At 38.0% G+C, this 20053-nt stretch overlaps 4 protein-coding genes across 8 annotated transcripts in view; 3 read left to right on the forward strand and 1 right to left on the reverse strand.

Annotated features, from left to right (window-relative positions):
• The window catches only part of LOC104732397, a 1783-nt gene extending 1141 nt beyond the window's left edge, over nucleotides 1–642 (forward strand). For 2 of the 3 annotated variants that reach the window (XM_010451935.1, XM_010451936.1), the window contains exons 4-6: nucleotides 87–178; nucleotides 260–367; nucleotides 465–642. In XM_010451935.1, the coding sequence (XP_010450237.1) occupies nucleotides 87–178; nucleotides 260–367; nucleotides 465–626 (362 nt within the window). In that variant the 3' untranslated portion in view covers nucleotides 627–642. The remainder of the gene's footprint in view (nucleotides 1–86; nucleotides 179–259; nucleotides 368–464) is intronic. The other variant, XM_019233766.1, reaches the window with a different exon arrangement.
• LOC104732398 (auxilin-related protein 2) lies at nucleotides 1091–5934 on the reverse strand. Of its 3 annotated transcripts, none has more exons than XM_010451938.2 (8): nucleotides 5095–5934; nucleotides 2801–4250; nucleotides 2564–2708; nucleotides 2377–2471; nucleotides 2217–2282; nucleotides 1910–1999; nucleotides 1613–1789; nucleotides 1091–1475 (listed from the first exon to the last, which is right to left on the reverse strand). In XM_010451938.2, exons 1-8 carry the CDS (start codon nucleotides 5712–5714, stop codon nucleotides 1437–1439), a joined length of 2682 nt encoding a protein of 893 aa, XP_010450240.1. In that variant the 5' UTR covers nucleotides 5715–5934; the 3' UTR covers nucleotides 1091–1436. The 3 variants fall into 3 exon arrangements, with proteins under 3 accessions (XP_010450240.1, XP_010450239.1, XP_010450241.1); XM_010451937.2 differs by having other exon boundaries at nucleotides 2377–2477; nucleotides 5095–5933; XM_010451939.2 differs by lacking the exons at nucleotides 1091–1475; nucleotides 1613–1789; nucleotides 1910–1999 and adding an exon at nucleotides 2052–2092 and having other exon boundaries at nucleotides 2377–2477.
• LOC109128165 (uncharacterized protein At4g04775-like) lies at nucleotides 6789–7291 on the forward strand. Its single transcript, XM_019233984.1, has 2 exons — nucleotides 6789–6911; nucleotides 6983–7291. Exons 1-2 carry the CDS (start codon nucleotides 6789–6791, stop codon nucleotides 7289–7291), a joined length of 432 nt encoding a protein of 143 aa, XP_019089529.1.
• Nucleotides 19284–20053, forward strand: part of LOC104719177 (auxilin-related protein 2) — a gene marked incomplete in the record, with an annotated part of 5621 nt that continues 4851 nt past the window's right edge. The window contains 1 exon segment of the mRNA XM_019234191.1: nucleotides 19284–20053. Within this exon segment, the coding sequence (XP_019089736.1) occupies nucleotides 19453–20053 (601 nt within the window).

Raw genomic sequence — 20053 nt, forward strand, 5'->3', positions numbered from 1 at the left:
TTTTTTTTTTTTTTTTTTTCTCCATGATATTTGCGTTGAAAAAGAAACATGAGTGAATACTGATGCCTTCGTGGCGCTGTTTCCAGGATCGTATGTTCAGATCCAAACATGGGAAGACGAGGAAGATGATTACTTGGCCACCTTGGTTTCTCAGAATATGTGTTTAAATAGTCAACTGGTAGGTTTTCTCTTTCACAGGGCAGCCTTGTTTTCTCAAATACCTTAGAAACCAGTTAACTGTTCTGATATGTTTTTCCAGGAGCTAAAACAGATATGGTGTCCGATATGCAAGCAAGGAGAGCTTATGGAGAATCACCGACAAATCTACTGCAACATGTGTAATATGCAGCTGAACAAAGGCCAAGAGGTTCAGATTCTTCTTCTTTATAGCTCTCTTTGTCACTCTCAGCCCCTGAACTTGTCCTTGATTTTTTTTCTTTCTCGGATTCAATTCTTTGCATCAGGTTAATCTGGACATTCTGCAAGAACGGTTAGCAGAAGCGCACGCTGAGCATCTCGAGAGAGGATGCAGATTGAAACCCGAGTTCACTGTTCAGACTAACTATAATTTGAAGGCCTTGTACATAACATGTGAAGCTTGTAATACATTTGAGGTTGTTGTATAAGCTTTTAACTTTAAAAGATGGGTACACATAATTTTTCCCGGAGATCATTAGGCACGGTGGAATTCTGCAGATGTCGCTTATTTGACTTTAGCAACATTCTTCTTCTCTATACTTATATAATGGAAATGCTGAAATCCAATTTACTGTGAAAGTTGAGAATACATAATCCTAATCGCTGCAACTCGGACAAGTGATCAATAATTCAATATAGACATTACGGATAAAACGATTTCTAAACTGGATCGGGTCTCTGTTTTACTAGTTCAAACTTCAAATCGTGAGACACTCCGACTGATATCACAATATACCTACCAAAAAGACAAAAACTGTCTAATTCCTCTGTGAAGATGTATCGGAATATACAAACACGCTCACAAAGACTATCTAGCCTGATTATACTAACTTCAGACCATGATGGATAGAAAAAGCGACACTAGATCGCCAACAGAGTCGCATCGTGCCACTTCAAAGAATGTTACATGCATATATATAAATAGTTTGGAAACAACAATACACAGCTCTCAAGTATTGTGTTTTGATACAGAAATCAACATCAATACATCTGACATCATACTCTTAAAGAAGGGTAATGAGAAGGAAAAATTAGCAACAAAAATAAAATAATACCCAATTGCTGCGTGGTATATGATGAGGCAGTGCTGGGTCATCAATCTTGGGAATACATATTCTATGAACAACTCTCTGCTTCCAACTTGGGCACCGTCTTTTGGCTTTTTATGAATGCCACATACTTCATCTTTTGGGCGACAGACAAACAACACACTATCAAAAACATAGTCCCAGGTTTTTTCAAAAAAGTTCTTCGGAGTTGAACTTGTTCCATGCTTCCTGTTTATTGTCATGAGAAAAGAGATGAAGCCCAATGCATTGTGCAGTTCTAGTTATCCATGAGGAAATGCAAAATCTAATTTGATTCGTTAGGGTCATCTGAAGTAGCAGTTCCTGAAAAATGGTCAATGACTTACTTTGAGCATGTCGAAAACTTTCTCGGCAATGTATTTCTGCTGGAGATTAGCGCCTTTTTGCTGAACTTTGTCAGGATGTATACAGAGAGTAGCCTTCCTGTAAACTTTCTTGACAGATGCACCGGTAATTAAATCGGTCAATGAAACAGGCTGCCAACCACATCCTGGCCAAAGAACCTGCTCATTTACATGGCAACATCAGAATAAGTTTGGATTCCTAACATTAGAAGAAAGTTTGGATTCCTAAATTGAACATCAGAGATATAAATAATAAAGAAAGAGGACAATAAGACATACATATTGTAACGTCGAAAGCAGAGCACGCAAGTTTCCCTCCTTCCCCGCACCCCAACGTCTTATCTCAACATCCAGGGTCTCACCAATCCTCTAAACACACAAGATACGTAGGTGATTAAACAAAATAAAATCAAGACAGATCCAGGTTTAAGGATGGTGGCACAATTTGTTTTACACTACTGGCTGCAAAAGGCGCCAGACTTAAATGTCTCAACAAAGCAACATGATTTGAGATGGGTACAACAGAGGAGGGAAAAGGAAGACACCGTGTAGATTTCAAGCTAAATCACGCCGTAAGGAAACTTACATCTTTCTCAGCTTGTTCTCTTTGTACTTGAAGATCACGTTCATTTTTCTCAGCAAGTGCTTTCGCCTGATAGAGAAAACAATTCATGTTAATATGCTGGTGAATCTTGTGTCATTATAAGATACAGAACCCATCAAAGAAAAACTCTAATGATACATACAGCCCGCTCCTGTGTCCTCTGGTGGCGTTCCAGCCTGGCACGTCGTCTCTCTTCAGTTTCTCCATCCACATCTTGAAAACCACCAGACTGGGAAGCAGGAGCTATATACAACACAGGGGGGTTTCAGTGCGACCAAGTTAACAGACATGAACATATTATTATGGATAAACCTCAGAGGTTGCAGTACCTCCAAATATTGAACTGAGATCATCAACAATGTTTGTTGCAGAAGAGGTCTTTCTCAAGTTCTCTGTTGCTCTAGAGGGCACTTGCGAAGATGGCCTGCTAGATTCGAAAGATCCTCCTTTGTTCCATGAATCCTGGAAAGGATCCTGAAACACAACCAGAATTATAGGAGGAGTCTAATTTCCTGTAAGGCTGTAAAGGACTTAAATCAGAACAGAAGTAGATAATCCCATCTCACCAAAGGGTTGGTTCTCTGTCGTGGAGCACTGTTTGGTCTAGAAACCGAGTTAAAGAAGGAGTCAAGATCATTGTTATTTTCTTGCTGCTGCTTAGCTTTAGCTTGGGCAGCTGCCCTTCCACGTGCCTCAGCAGCTGCCCTTTCCACAGCAGCTCGTTCTGCCCTAACCCTTGCTTCCTTCTCCCGCGCTTCAGCATTCGCCCTTTCTCTAGCTTCTGCTGCAGCTTTCTCAGCCTTTTCTCGTGCCCCTGCAGCTGCCCTTTCACGTGCTTCAGCATGGGCTCTTTGAACCGCTGCTCTTTCTGCACGCTCTCGGGCATCGGAAGCCTTCCCAACAGCAGCTCTCTGAACTTTCGCATGAGCTTCAGCGGCTGCTCTTTCACGTGCTTCCCTTGTAGCCCTCTCTACGGCTTGCCTTGCCAATAGTCTTTCCCTTTCTCTCTCAATTCTTTTCTGCTCTCTTTCTCTATCCTCTCTCTCCTTCTCCTGGGCTTTTTCCATCTCTGCCTCCCTCTCTGCCCTTTCACGCTCCAATCTCACTTGCTTTTCTCTAAGTTCCCTTTCCCGAGAATCATGATTCTCCATGTGATCTCCTTCTCTACTTCTACTTGCCTTCAAATTTTCTTTCTCTCTCCTTTCCTTAGCATGTCTAAACTTCGCTTCTGCTTTATCCATGGCATCCTTCATGGCAGCAGCTGATGCAACAGCATCAGAGAAAACATCAGAATCTTCAGCAGAGGGAGGTTCAGGGTATCCACCATTGGCAGCGGTCTGATTACTGCCCATAGAAAAATCATCAAGTTCATCCATTTGAGATGCTGTCGGGATATTTACAGAAGCTCTAGCTGAGCTAGGAACATAAGAGTGGTGGTTAGTAGAGCTCGATATAGAAGGCTCGTTGACCTTCTTTTTTACAGGACGTGTAGGTCTTGGTGGTGGAGGTCTCGCAGGTGGCGGAGCACTAGTAGGTTCCGTAAAGAGAGGGATCTCAGATACAGTAAGCCACACATCATCAGATGACTCAAAACTTCCTTCTGTACTGGTAGGTGGTGGAACACTCGTATTTTGTGGCTCTAAAACATCGTCAAACGAAACTTTCTTAGAATGGTAACTCCCAGAACTTTCTACTGGTGACTGAGAGCCACTAATGTTTCCTGGCGGTCTTAAATGACTCTTGCCTCTACTATACGTACTTGGCACAGGATTTCCAAGACTATCGAGAGGGTCCATATCAACAAATACTCCTCCGTGGACAGATGAATGATCGGTTTTTCTGCTGTTGAATTTACCAATATCCTCCAAAGGATCAGTGAACCCTCCCGTGGAAGGCTCTCGAGGGGTTGATGCAGACTCCTCCAAGACTACAAATGGGTCTTCTTCCACAAGATTGGAAGATGTCTTGGCAGGCTGATACGGAGATTTCTGGGATTGACTGGTCTCTGAATTAGACCTGTTCAAAAAAAGTAGAGCATCTTTCAAACGATAAAAAGCTATGCCTATACAAAAAAAAAAAAAATCAAGATGAAACTTTCAGAGAGTATACAGATAAGAGAAGCTTCATAAGTGCTAAGCTACATTTCATTATGTAAGTGTGATGGCTCTAAGCTCTATACATTGAGAAACCTCTCAAGTTATCTCTAGGAAAAACAAATTTGAAGCAATGACCCTAGCCACACAGATCAAGATGATAATTTGCATATGAATGACAAGCCAAAGGTTCAAGCTTGTGGATATTTCCTCAGAAAGAATGAGAGAGTACAAACTAACAGCTCCTCAATAAATACTAATATCGTTCATGCTACATTTCATTATGTAAATGTTATTGCTCTAAGCTATGTGCTCTCAAGTCAGCTGTAGGAGAAACAAATGTGAAGAGCAGTGACCCTAGGCACAGATCAAAATGAAATTACGCATATGAACGACAAGTAAAAGGTTGAAATTTTCTGAGATTTCTCTCTTAAGTTCAGAGAGTACACATAAGAGAACCTTTTATGCAAGTAAACAGCTATCATAAGCACCATACAGTTCATGCAACCCAAATCCTAACCAGTAACCACAGATGAAGAAGAAGCGTAAATATAAGTGTTTCGAAGGAGGACCAAACCCGGGAATCAAACAGCTCTATATACAAGAGATTACTTTTAAGGTTCAGAGAGTACACATATAAGAGAACAGTTGTCCATTACGAACCAATACAGTTCATGCTACAAGCTCTATACCATTGAGCCATTTCACGCAAGCAAGTTCCCAAATTAGAAGAGCAGTAACAAGAGATGAAGAAGAGTGAATAGTACCGTTTAGGTGGAGGGGAGCTAGTGCGACCAAAGCCGGGAATCAAATCATCAAAAACGGAGCTACCCTTGTTCTCTCGGTCACTGTCTGTCTCAGTTTTCCCCAAATTGTTGCCCATGAGGTCATCGAAGGGAGAAGTGTTGTGCTTCCTGTGCTTTGCAGGTGAGGAGGAGATGGAAGAGAAAACGTTCTCAAACCTAGCTGAGTGAGAAGAAGTGGAAGGGATTTGGAGCTCAGGAATAGACTCAAACACATCCTCATCATCGTAGACAGGTTTGTCATAGACCGGCACGGACGCTGATTTGGATTTGGGCTCCTTGAACATAGCATCATAGTCAAAGGCCGGTGCAGATGGAGAACGAGAATCACCAGAAGAGGATCCGTACTTTGGTGGTGGGCCGCTAAACACATCTTTGAAGAGAAGATCATCACCATCGCGGCCAAGATCGTCAAACACCGGCGAAGGATCGGAATTTTTCCCGGCGGCGTTGGCGAAGCTATAGGAAGAAGCGAAACTGTTGAAATCAGCGGCAGAAGAGTTCGATTGAGGAGCCATCGGAGCTGATTTGCCCTGTGGTTTCAACCCGAAGTCTCTCGCTAACAATCCTGTGAAATCATCCATTTGGATTCCTTCAATTTCTCTTTTACCTCCAAAAAATCGAAAAGCTTTAGATTTTCCCACCAGAAATGAAGACGAGATTATCCTCAGATCTGACTCGCCATTAACGAATCCGATCAAAGCATTTGATTTCAAAAGAGCTCCCTTTTTTTTTTTTTTTCTTTGGTTTCCCAACTTGTTTTGTGTCTATGGTTTCTTCTCCGACTCGTACATTGTTTTTCCCAGTCTCCATAACTTCTTATTCTGTTTTTAATTATTGGACGGACATTTACATACTTTACAAAGTTGGTCCCTAAAATCTTAGATTTGAAATGGCACTTCCTAAAATTTTGGATTAAGGATTCACCTCCTTGGTAAAAGGATTTGGAATATTTTTTTCAATCTTTTTTTTGGTAAGAAGGATTTTTGAGATACAGTTCAAATCCTTTAATTTCATTTTTTTCTCAAATCCTTCTTACCAAAAAATAAAAATAAAATAAAATTAAGTATTATAATTAACTGTTCAAATCGAAAGATTTGGTGGATTTAAAGAAACTTTAAGGATTTCAATTAACTGTCTAAATCCTTAAATTTTCTTTTTTTGGTAATCGATTATAAAAATTTAAAGATTTGGAATCCTTCCTTTTTTATAATCCATACCACTAACCTTTTTCTTTGTTAAAGAATCTTCCACTTTGGTTTCTTCCGGGAAAACGGCATATTCCCCCTGAACTAAGTTACTTTATCGCACACATTCCTGAAACTTTAAACTGTGCCTAATACTCCCTCAACTCTTCTAAAATTTGAATTTCCCACATCAACTACACCATTCCGGATTAAAACCCCAAATCTCGAGACGGTGTTACGTTGCCGTTAACGGGATGATGACTAGGACTACACGTAAGCACTCGAACGATGTCGTTTAACACTCGAACACGTTCTTTGGCCATAAGTTAAACGACGTCGTTTATAGAATTGGGGGTTTTTCTCGATTTAGGGTTCTTCTCCTTCCTTATTTCGCAAAACAAATCGCAAAATTGAGAGAGTAAAACAGAGAGAAACACTGAGAGATCGAGAAGCGAAGGATTTGTAGCTGAAATGGGTGAGAGAGGAAGAGGAATTCCAAAGAAATGTAGATGTGGAGAGAATGCATTCTTGAGAACATCAAAGACTGTGAAAAATCCAGGGAGACTTTTTTATGCATGTCCATTTGCAGATGAGGTAATGGTTGTATTATTGGGTAGTTAAGCTAGAAATTGTGAAATTTTAATATATTCTTTAATTATGTGCAGAAAAGTCATGGTCACTTGTTCAAGTGGACCGATGAATCAATGGTTGAAGAGATTGAAGATATGATTCCGAGAATTAATGATCTTGAAGGAGCTTCATTGACCTTAAGAAAAGGTTTAGATGTGTGCGAATCAGAAATGGAAACTCTTGCAATGGAGACTCGCACATGTGAAGCTGTGGTCAGCCGATTTGATAAAGAGCTAAGGAGTTTTGAGAAAGAACTTCAAGGATGCAAGATGGAATTGCGTGGATTGAAGAACATTGTCGTGTGTGTTGTGTTGATGGTTCTTGTTTATGTGTTTGTATTGTAATATGTATGGCATGGTAGATGTACAAGGTGTTGTGTTTGTGTTTGAGACAATATTTAAGAAATGTGATTAGTTCATAAAGGTGTTACAAAAGATTATAACCAAAACATGATTCAAAGGTTCTTATAAAGACCAAAAAGGTGAACTAAAAGGTTCTTACAACAGACCAATATTACTTAAACCAAAACATGAACTTAAATGTTATATAGCCCATTTTGCTTCATTTTTAATTTGAAAAATCCCTACTTATTCTTACTACTCCCTATCTTTTCCAATATTTTCAAAATCCATCTCTACCCTTCTCTCTTCTTATATTATATAATAAATTTGAATTACAAAAGAAAAAAGAAAAAAAAAATAACCAATAATTAAAATTCTCTCTCCTCTCTCATTTGTCAAAAAAATCAATTAAAACAATGGTCATGCTCTTGTTGAGCTTGGAGACTCTCTTCTTCTTCTTCTTCTTCTTCTTCTTCATCCACCATTAACACACACTTGAAGGTAGTTTTAATCTCTCTTATTCTCTAAATTTCCTTAGATATAACATTGTTTAATGAAATTGTTGTGGAATTTCAATTTGAATGAGTGAAAAAATTGTAGATTTGTAAATTTATTTGGTCTTTATGCTTGTTAAGGTTAGTAGACTTGTTTTCTTAGTGGATTAAGGTCTTGCGTTGGTTATTATGATTGAGAAATGTTGAATTTGAGATTGAATGCCGGATTCTGTAAACAATTTTAGGGATTTCAGATCTGGGACAAAAATTTGGTGCAACTGAGACAAATGGGTACAACTATGTAGGAAATTAAGGATCCAGAAATTTGGTACAACTGAGACACATGGGTACAACTATGTTTATGAACTGCTACTAAAAAATGGAAATTGACTGTTCTCTTTCTCTTTCTTTTTCAGGTGACAATGCCAAAGACTGCAATCATACGCTTTCTTTATGATGGATACTATTCAAGTATTGGAGAAGATGTACGATGGATTTCAAGAGAAGATAAGGAAGTGTATTCTTTTCTTATGAAGACATCATCTAGTGATGTATCATATGCTAAGTTGGTTGAGAAGATATGCAGCAAGATAAAGGTAGATGTGGCTATGAAAAATCTGAGAGTTAGTTACTTTCCCTTCTCATTCCCAAACTATAAGGGAATACCAAATTATATTCGAGATGATGAAGATGTTGTGTGTTATTTAAAGGATGTGTCTAAAGAAGGGTTTAGAAGTGTTTTGCATGTCGAAGTTACCAATAATGAAGAACAAAATCAGGGGATCGATGAAAATGAGGGGTTTGATCAAGTTTTGATAAAGGATTTGGCAACAAGAAATCTTCCAAATAATGAAGAGATTGCTCTAATTGGTGGAGCGAATGATAGTGGTGGAGCAAATGATACTGGTGGAGTGAATAAAGAGATTGCTCTAATTGATGGAGTGAATAAAGAGATTGCTCTAGTTGGTGGAGTGAATGGTAGTGGTGGTGGTGGTATCATCGATATGTACGTAAGAGAACCATCACTACAAAATCTGGTGGTGGTCGAGAATGAAGATAGAGATGTAGAAGGAAACCAGTCTGGACCTCTTTTATGGGAAGATGGTCTTGATTTCACGATAGGCCAGGAATTTGGAAGCAAAAAAGCAATACAAAGTTTAATTGAAAAGGCTGGACATACGAATTGTTTTGAGTTTGTTGTAAAGCATTCGGAGCCATTGAGATATGTGGCAAAATGTTCTGAAGCACATAATGGTTGCAATTGGTACGTAAGAGCTGCAAGGAGGGATAAGTCTAAGCCTTTCTCTATAAGAACTCATAGAAATATTCATACATGCTCTCGGTCAAGAACAAGTACAGGGCGAATTAGAAGGAAAGGTACACCAAATATGGTTGCTTCTTTATTGGCTGCAGATTATCCGGGTGAAATTGCCACGCCAACTCCAAAAGCTCTCATTCACTTGGTTCAAAGAAGATTTGGTGTGAAGGTGTCATACTCTACCGCGTGGAGAGGAAAAAAAGAAGCTGCAGATGATGTTCGAGGTACCCCAGAGGAAGGTTTTAGGCTTATGTATTCGTATATGTTCATGTTAGAAAAGATGAATCCTGATACAGTGTCATATGTGGAAGTGGATGAGGAACATAAGTTTAAGTACTTGTTCTTCGCACTAGGAGCTTCCATTGAAGGCTTCCGAGTCATGAGAAAAGTGATCATTTTGGATGGAACCCACCTTAAGACTGCATATGGTGGAGTGCTACTTGTTGCTACAGCTCAAGATCCCGATCATCACCATTATTCGCTTGCTTTTGGTGTAGTGGATGGCGAGAATAATGAAAGTTGGTTTTGGTTTCTCGAAAAGCTCAAATCGCTAATACCAGATGGACCTGAAATTGTGTTTGTTTCTGACAGAAACTTCAGTCTCCTCAGGGCAATAGCAATGCTCTATCCATTGTCTCACCATGGGCATTGTATCTACCATTTGTCTCAGAATGTGAAAGGAAAAGTTATTGGAGTAAACAAAGCAATATGTGCCAAAAAGTTCAGGCAATGTGCTCGGGCTTATACAGAGGCAGAGTTCTTACAGCTTTATGGTGATTTTTCGTCAACATATCCTTCGGCACGTTTGTATCTAGATGAGCAGACGGAGATAAAGCACTGGGCTAGATGTTATTTTCCTGGAGAAAAATACAACCTAGACACAAGCAATGCTGTTGAATCGATTAATGGTGTTTTAGAAAATGCAAGGAACTACTCACTGTTACAAATGATAGATGCTATTATCGAGAAAATGATTGAGTGGTTTGCTAAACATAGAAAAGCTTCTGCAGAAATATCAACTGCACAGAAGCTGGTTCCTTTTGTGGAGAAAGAACTTCACAAAACATGTAAGGAAGCAAAACTGTTGGTGGTGAATGAGCTAAACTGTTACCGACTTGAATATAGTGTGATAGGTAGTGATGGTCTACAATATGTGGTTAATTTGAGATGCAAAACTTGCAGCTTTAAACGATTTGATATAGACAAATATCCATGTGTGCATGCAGTAGCAGCTGCAAGAGAAGCAAAGAAGGAAGCAGATCCTGAGATAGAGTTACATGACTTGTGCTCAAAATGTTACTGGATTGAGGTTTGGGTTTTGGCGTATTCAAGGACGATTTATCCGGTTCCCCATAGTTGTCAATGGACTGTTCCCGAGGAGACGATGAAACGGTTAATCTTGCCTCCGAATTATGATGTTAAACAAGGAAGAAGACAAGAAAAAAGGTTCGCATCTGTTGGAGAATATAGAGGAAAAGGAGGTAAGAAGAAGTCGAAGAAGCCGACTGGTACGAGTGAGTGGTTTGACAAAGAAGGTGACCAAAAATTGATATCTGATTGATGATTTTAGGAACGTTGGTGTTTGTATTTGTTCTGTTTCTGATTGAGTTGTCCTGTCTTGGTACAACTAGGTACAACCGGCACAACTATAGTCTATTACCAAAATATAAAATGAAATTAGAAAACTTAGAACCAAAATATAAAAATTTGGTCTTTTAAGGTTACTTTGTATGTAACAATCACAAAATTTTAACATAATCCACTTCACATGTGAAAAACAAATCTAAACCATAGAAATCCAAATTCTTCAATAAACAATCTTAGTATTTTAGAGTTTCTTTGTATATAATGACCACAAATTATGAGAATCAAGAAATAATGGTGATTTCAAACATTTATATACAAGATGACATAGGGATTCTATTCTAATTATGTAATATCATAAGTACAACTAGAAAAAAATTGATCTAGAGTGAAGAACAACTAATTTTTGTGGTTTTTAGAACAAAGAACAACTATATTAATTTAAGTACAATTGTGTACAACTGGACAACTATATGAATTTTTGACGGCGCAAACAATTATTTTTTATACATGTGATGTTCTTTGACGGCGCCAGGTGTCACAATGTAGACTTTTGACGGTGCAAAAGGACAAAATATCAGTTGTAACAGATACGTAGTTGTACTTAACTTTACTCAGTTGTACCAGAATAATAGTAAAAAAAAAAACAAAAAAAACCAAGAACATAGTTGTCCCTGGAAACACCAGTTGTACCTAAAATCAGTTGCATAATAAACACAGGATAATCCATAAACCCAAAACAAAATAACCCAAGAACATAGTTGTCCCTAGAAACACCAGTTGTACCTAAAATCGGTTGCATAATAAAGGATACATAAAAGACATGTTGGATATCCAGACAAGTTTTCATAACTACACAAACAAATATCACTTCTTTGTTTTTTTCGCAGCCGTGAAAGGAGTAGTGATGAACTTTGACGGACTGAGCTTCCTCTTCTCTCTGGGAGCTTCATGTTCTCCTTCACCATCACCAGTTGGCTCTCTCGGAGCTTCATGTTCTCCTTCACCTTCTTCCCCAACTCCTTCTTTTTCTATTTCTTCTCCTTCTCCTTCTTTTTCCGTTCCTTCTTCTTCTCCTTCACCATCACCAGCTGGCTCACCTTGTCCTTCTCCTTCTTTTCCTCCTTCTCCTTCTTTTTCTCCTTCTCCTTCTTTTTTTATTCCTTCTCTCATCTGAACCTCAAATCGTTCTTGCATATCACTCACAAATTCTCCTTGTTTTTCTGGTCTCGTTCCTGTTCTTTCTCCCATCTGAATTTCAACTTCTCTTTCTGTTTCTGTTCCTGTTCCTGTATCACCAGCACTAGTTCCTTCTGTCCTCCCAGCCTCAGCATCTATCCATGCAGAAAATGAATTCCCAAGATTCTCTCTATACTGGAAATTTATTCCCAAGCTTTCAATATTTTTGAGCCTCCTATCAAATTCATCTATCTTCTTATCTATCTTCTGATTAACTTATGTGAATCCATTTTCCATGGCTTTCATCAACCTCTCCTCAAGCTCCTTCAAACTAGTCAGATTTCTTTGTTGTTGGTGCTCCTCCATATGTTCAGCTGCTGACACGTATTCTTGTTGCTGCTCCTCCAAATGTTCGACTTGTGGAACATTTGCCTCTCCAAATCCTCGAGAAGCAATATCTTTCTTATAAAGCTTTTCCCACCAAATCTCCTTCTTCTCTACATCCAGACGCTTGTTCCATTCATCAGCAAATGGGTCCATAAAATCATCATCTTCATGTTGTTCCATGATGCGATGCAAAAGATGTTGCTGCTCCTCCAATGGTTCTAAGATACTTATGATGTCCTGTAAAGTACAATAAAACAAAGATTAAAATAATGATCTTATAAAATTTTGCTAATCTACTAATGGTCCCGACATCTTACCTTCTCTGTCCCAAGTTTTTCGTTTATGTCTTCAAGTGGATAACCTTTCATCAAGGAATATTTGAGCTTTTTCTTGCACATCAATGGGCAGCCATCTCTAGCGCCTATTACCACTTCTTGATATTCTCTGGACAGCTGGGGAATGCACTCAAACGCCAAAACCTGTAAAATATGTTACACAATCAAATATCTTAAAATCATAGAAAATAAACAGACTTATTAATTAGTCCTTATCTATTACCTCAAGAGGAATTATGAACCCTGGAAATAACATTTGATCTATCACTTTGCCTTTGCAATGTTTCATCTCATGATATATCGTTTTGATATTGTCTTCAAAAGTCATTCGCCCCCATGGAAATGTTTCTACCGCTTTCAAATCACCCACTATCTTCAGAATGAAAGGATATATGCTATCATACTTTTTCTTTCCTCTTATCACCTTGGCTAAGAATAAAAGGACAGCCACTTGCAAGCGATCTCCATTGCATTTATCCTTCATTGAATCTAGCTTCTCTTCCACATCCTTCACTGTAACATTTTTAGACCCAAAAACCCTTAAGACAAAGTCAAAATTTCCATATTCCTTCTCATTAAATCCTAAATCATAATCATGGCAATCAAAACCAGTGATGAGAGCATGTTCTCTCATTGAATAGCGTATGGGTACGCCATTCACTACGAACCAGCAGACTTTACGTTTAGCTATACGAGCAGTCCGTACTAGAAGCATCCACATTGCCATAACCTTATTATTTTCGTGCCTAGCCATGTGCCATACGTGCCTGAACTGCTTGTGTTTCTTAAACCATGCCTTTTCTGATGGTTCGAGCTTCTTTAACATATCCAGCGTACTAGAAATTTGACACCTTGATGAAAGCTTGGGATGATTTCCATAGACGCTTGGATCACTAAAATATAACTTTGGTTCAATAGGTTGAGTAACCTCCTCCGTATCAGTCTCTGTTTCCTGAAATACAAACACAATTTTACAAAAAAATTAAGTGTCACAGCATAGTTGTACCTAGTTGTAATATGTTGTACTAAACAAAATAAATGACCTCCTGGTCAGAGACATGTCTCGGATGGATATGTGATGAATTCACTGGACCAGATTCGCCTACTTGATCTTCCCCGACCTCATCCACTACATTTTCACCAACTTTCTCTCCCACGACATCATCCACTACATCATCCTTTACATTTTCACCTGCTATCTCCAATTGCTTTATTCTTTCGGATCTTCTAGTACCACTTCTTACAGTAGATCCTCCTCCTCTGGTTTTAACCATTTTGATTGGTACCTAAAACAACAAATTTATATCAAACTTTGAAAATCCTTGAAAATCAGTCTCATTATCTACATAAACTCACACTCACACAATCCAAACGGGTCCAAAAGAAACTCAAACTCTCACAATCTCATTATCGAAAGNACAAAGTCAAAATTTCCATATTCCTTCTCATTAAATCCTAAATCATAATCATGGCAATCAAAACCAGTGATGAGAGCATGTTCTCTCATTGAATAGCGTATGGGTACGCCATTCACTACGAACCAGCAGACTTTACGTTTCTCTATACGAGCAGTCCGTAATAGAAGCATCCACATTGCCATAACCTTATTATTTTCGTGCCTAGCCATGTGCCATACGTGCCTGAACTGCTTGTGTTTCTTAAACCATGCCTTTTCTGATGGTTCGAGCTTCTTTAACATATCCAGCGTACTAGAAATTTGACACCTTGATGAAAGCTTGGGATGATTTCCATAGACGCTTGGATCACTAAAATATAACTTTGGTTCAATAGGTTGAGTAACCTCCTCCGTATCAGTCTCTGTTTCCTGAAATACAAACACAATTTTACAAAAAAATTAAGTGTCACAGCATAGTTGTACCTAGTTGTAATATGTTGTACTAAACAAAATAAATGACCTCCTGGTCAGAGACATGTCTCGGATGGATATGTGATGAATTCACTGGACCAGATTCGCCTACTTGATCTTCCCCGACCTCATCCACTACATTTTCACCAACTTTCTCTCCCACGACATCATCCACTACATCATCCTTTACATTTTCACCTGCTATCTCCAATTGCTTTATTCTTTCGGATCTTCTAGTACCACTTCTTACAGTAGATCCTCCTCCTCTGGTTTTAACCATTTTGATTGGTACCTAAAACAACAAATTTATATCAAACTTTGAAAATCCTTGAAAATCAGTCTCATTATCTACATAAACTCACACTCACACAATCCAAACGGGTCCAAAAGAAACTCAAACTCTCACAATCTCATTATCGAAAGCAAAGAGATAAAAACTCACTCAAAAACAAACTCAAACTCACACAATCCGAACATAAACACAACACAAACACAAACTCAAACTAACACAATCTCACAAACTCAATCCGAACACAACCTCACATAAACGGATCTCATTATCTATCTACACTCAAACTCACAACACATTTCACGAAATCATTTCAAAAACACACTTCCTGATTTCATATCCTTTTCACACAATTCAGAGAACTAAACCCAACAACTAGTCGATCAAAGCNTTAACATATCCAGCGTACTAGAAATTTGACACCTTGATGAAAGCTTGGGATGATTTCCATAGACGCTTGGATCACTAAAATATAACTTTGGTTCAATAGGTTGAGTAACCTCCTCCGTATCAGTCTCTGTTTCCTGAAATACAAACACAATTTTACAAAAAAATTAAGTGTCACAGCATAGTTGTACCTAGTTGTAATATGTTGTACTAAACAAAATAAATGACCTCCTGGTCAGAGACATGTCTCGGATGGATATGTGATGAATTCACTGGACCAGATTCGCCTACTTGATCTTCCCCGACCTCATCCACTACATTTTCACCAACTTTCTCTCCCACGACATCATCCACTACATCATCCTTTACATTTTCACCTGCTATCTCCAATTGCTTTATTCTTTCGGATCTTCTAGTACCACTTCTTACAGTAGATCCTCCTCCTCTGGTTTTAACCATTTTGATTGGTACCTAAAACAACAAATTTATATCAAACTTTGAAAATCCTTGAAAATCAGTCTCATTATCTACATAAACTCACACTCACACAATCCAAACGGGTCCAAAAGAAACTCAAACTCTCACAATCTCATTATCGAAAGCAAAGAGATAAAAACTCACTCAAAAACAAACTCAAACTCACACAATCCGAACATAAACACAACACAAACACAAACTCAAACTAACACAATCTCACAAACTCAATCCGAACACAACCTCACATAAACGGATCTCATTATCTATCTACACTCAAACTCACAACACATTTCACGAAATCATTTCAAAAACACACTTCCTGATTTCATATCCTTTTCACACAATTCAGAGAACTAAACCCAACAACTAGTCGATCAAAGCAAAGAAATAAAGAGAATGGCTTACAATGACCGGCAGCTGAGAGGAAACGAACGGCGAATTCCGATTTCTCACGGCGAAATTTGATTCTCACGGCGGATTTCTCCAAAGAGAAGAAGAAAGGGGATTGAGAGAAACGGATGACAAAAAAGAGAAGAAGAAGACGAAAGAGTATCGAGAGGAGAAGAAAAGAATAAGATGAAACGAGATTAATCGACCTCTGCAACTGTCGACTCGAGTCGGAGGAGAAGAAACACGAGAAGAAAAAAAAAGAGAATAAAGAAATTAGGGTTTGGTTATGGATTTGGGAATTTAAGATCCGATACCCATATCTAAATCCAAATTTAGGTTGGGTCTGTAAATATGAAAGAAACCTTAAATTTATTTGTCTTTTACTAATTTTCTAAATAAAAATAAAATTTTAAATACAATTTTTAATTAGGGGGGTTAAATAGAATAGAATTGGAGGAGAAGGGACCAGAGAGATTTAAATCCTACTGAATTACTACAGATCTATTGATGCCTTGAATTGACGAGCCAATTAAAATGTAATCTTCATGATCAAGCTTCTTTTGTGATGATACGCAAAACATGACAACAAGGAACTCCACTCATATCTACATGCACATCTTTTTAATCTTATGTTCACATATAATAAGAGATACTTGACTCACAAACTTTATTTCTACCTTCTAATCATGGAACAACCTTGTAGAACTTGAGCTTCTTCTCCTCAACCTCGATCAAATTTTCTATTTTAGGAGGTATTGTACATGTATGGCTACACACTTCTGTTTTTCTCAAATCAGTATGTGCCATGGCTCTTCTCCTTATTGTCTCCAATATTTTCACTATTGGCATATACCTTGCATTGTTAAAAGATCCAGAGATGTTGTGAACATGTATACAAGAGGATGCTCCTGTGGAAAAAACACGGCTGCAATGTTTTGGATTTTTTTCCATGATGGCTTCAAACAAACGCACTTCATAGGTCTTAACTAATTCCATATTTGCTTCATACTGAGTCATGGTGTAACTTTTTGTTACTTGCCAAAACAGTTTTTTCATATCGCTTTGATGAGAAAACATCTTCTTCAGGTTCTCATAGACATGTGTAGCCCACAACCTATGTTCAACATAAGGTAATTTCCTTTCCAGTGCATCCAACAAGCCCTAAATATGTAAAACCAACAGCTTATATTAGTAAACTTCCATTGCATTTTACCTTGTTGTAAAGCTAACACAATGGAGATATACATTTTTATCAGATTTTACAGTAAACCCTCCATCCTGTAGTCTGTAGATTGAAATCAACCTTCAACTTTTGTATGAACCACAATTGTCTTATTTTTTGTATCAACAACGACATAAGCAATTATATATACCATTGCTAGCATCCCTTCCCACAACAACCAAAAATTATCCTTTAAGTGTGCATTTCATAAAACAACCATCTTGTACAAAGATATATACGACGACACCATATATATACCACATCTTGTGGATGATTGCAAGGCACACAAAAAATATAAGGAACATATCTAATACAACATAATCAAGTATTGTGTCTGACACATTGTTGGCTCATAGTAGTTCTAAAAAAAACAACTAATTGTCAATATAACAAAAATTTATTGAAATTTAGAATTTTACTAAACAAAGGAAGGAGCGCTAAGTGAAAATCTTTCAGCCTAGAAAACTACTTTTTATGGTCACGGTTGATGATGTTTATGGCTTTTAGCCATTTTACATTTGTTTATGCTTACTATTAAATTGAAGTTCTTTTCAATCTCATCTTGCATCCGCTTTGGTCTAAAATCAGGATCTCATTAAAAGGTTCACTTAAGAAATTCTAATATAATCGATCAGTTAGTAACATGTTCTAAAACTCGGTGTCGCTCAGAACACAAAATTGTAAAACAATATTTTTGTAGGATTAAATTATATATGTCTAAATTACTTCGTTACTCAACGATTTCATGCAACAATGCAGTAAAAATTCTGCCGAATTAAGCGAAACTAGTTACGGTTCGATTTGAGAATTGGTTAATTAGGCTACTGAAGATTTAACCAAAATTATCTGCACCAACGCCATTGTCGTACATCGTCTTTCACCTACCGACGTAGGGCCTGTTTATGTAAAGTTCTGCAAATCTCGATAATGGCAGCTTCTTCTTCTGCAAAAAAACTTACAGATCTGCAAGTAGCTTTAATGGCAATTTGATTTTTAAAAAGTTAGCGACTGTCGCTGTTCAAATTAAAGCTTGAGTTTCTATCGCTGGATGAAACAGCGATTCTGAAATCTTCAATTTAGAGTCGCAGCGACCGGAATTTAAAAAATTTGAAAGAGAGATGAAAGTGAAGTTAGAAGAAAACTAAAAGAAATTCCGGTCGCTGGAATTAGTCGCAGCGATTCTCTCCCGAACAGGCCGTAGTCTCAAGAACTTCATATGTGATGGTTGAACAGGAAGAACGACTAAAAAGAAGGAATTGAAGAAGATGTCATGTTGAAAGAAAATTGTCGACGTCGTTGGAAAATTGAGAAAAAGGGGTAGGGCTTCTTTTATTATTAGACTTTAATTTAATCATTCCAAATTCATGATTTTATGTTATTTCATATACTAGAGGAATTTCTCCTTCTATTATATTAGGTTAGGGCTCCTTTTATTATGAAATTTTTTAAAAAAGGTTAGGGCTCCTTTTATTAATGGTATTTAAATATAAGTTGGGCCAAACACATAAAATATTTTAATAAAACAATTTTTTAAGTAAAAACTTCATCTTCAATCTACGAAACCCTAATATAGAAGAGAACTCTACAACTGTCATGGCCAAAAATGATCTCAAGATCTTAAGACAAACATAACTATCAGTTCATTAAAACTGTCTGAACTCTCGACCAAAAACTGAAAAACTCAATTCAATTTTCTTGGTTCAGGTAAAAGTCGCAGGACTATTTACTATCCATTATATTTATGTGACTTTCATGATTAGACCAATAGATAACAAAAGTTATAAGGGGTAAAATTATATTGGTTTCGAAAAAATATATGTATAGTTTTATAAAAGGGTCGTTTTGGATTATATTTTGATTAGAAAGGTCTTTTGAGACATTATTCCAATATTTTAAGTTGTTTTGCCCTAATCCCTACACAAAAGGAGGTCAAAAGCAAAATCCAAAATTTTGGGGAGTGCCATGTAGCTTTAGGATTATGGGTACCAAATTTGTAGTCTCTGAAAATGTAGGACCGATCTAACAATTGAAGAAGGGACTGGGGGAACATGTACAAACAAGTTGGGAAAACGAAGGAAAAAAAAAAAAAAAAAAAGGAGCCTTTTCGAAATCAAATGCTTTGATCCGACTCGTTAATGGCGACTCAGATCTGAAGATAATCTCGTCCTCATTTCTGGTGGGAAAATCTAAAGCTTTTCGATTTTTGGAGGAGGAGAAAAAATTAAAGGAACCCAAATGGATGATTTCACAGGATTGTTAGCGAGAGACTTCGGGTTGAAACCACAGGGCAAATCAGCTCCGATGGCTCCTCAATCGAACTCTTCTGCCGCTGATTTCAACAGTTTCGCTTCTTCCTATAGCTTCGCCAACGCCGCCGGGAAAAAGTCCGATCCTTCGCCGGTGTTTGACGATCTTGGCCGCGATGGTGATGATCTTCTCTTCAAAGATGTGTTTAGCGGTCCAACACCAAAGTACGGATCCTCTTCTGGTGATTCTCGTTCTCCATCTGCACCGGCCTTTGACTATGATGCTATGTTTAAGGAACCCAAATCCAAATCAGCGTCCGTGCCGGTCTATGACAAGCCTGTCTACGATGATGAGGATGTGTTTGAGTCTATTCCTGAGCTCCAAATCCCTTCCACTTCTTCCCACTCAGCTAGGTTTGAGAACGTTTTCTCTTCCATCTCCACCTCACCTGCAAAGCACAGGAAACAGAACAGTTCTCCCTTCGATGATCTCATGGGCACCAATTTGGGGAAAACTGAGACAGACAGTGACCGAGAGAACAAGGGTAGCTCCGTTTTTGATGATTTGATTCCCGGCTTTGGTCGCACTA

The sequence above is a fragment of the Camelina sativa genome, chromosome 12 (genome assembly GCF_000633955.1).
Source record: "Camelina sativa cultivar DH55 chromosome 12, Cs, whole genome shotgun sequence".
In the NCBI taxonomy this organism is placed as follows: Eukaryota; Viridiplantae; Streptophyta; class Magnoliopsida; order Brassicales; family Brassicaceae; genus Camelina; species Camelina sativa.

What these genes read in the sequence shown, in the direction of transcription:
- LOC109128165 (XM_019233984.1), top strand. Translation starts at nt 6,789, where the DNA reads ATGGGTGAGAGAGGAAGAGGAATTCCAAAGAAATGTAGATGTGGAGAG. An exon ending in CATGTCCATTTGCAGATGAG is followed by an intron (nt 6,912 to 6,982) that starts GTAATGGTTGTA and finishes AATTATGTGCAG; the next exon opens with AAAAGTCATGGTCACTTGTT.
- LOC104732398 (XM_010451937.2), bottom strand. Translation starts at nt 5,714, where the DNA reads ATGGATGATTTCACAGGATTGTTAGCGAGAGACTTCGGGTTGAAACCA. An exon ending in GAGAACAAGCTGAGAAAGAT is followed by an intron (nt 2,000 to 2,216) that starts GTAAGTTTCCTT and finishes TTGTGTGTTTAG; the next exon opens with AGGATTGGTGAGACCCTGGA. An exon ending in AAGTTTTCGACATGCTCAAA is followed by an intron (nt 1,476 to 1,612) that starts GTAAGTCATTGA and finishes GACAATAAACAG; the next exon opens with GAAGCATGGAACAAGTTCAA.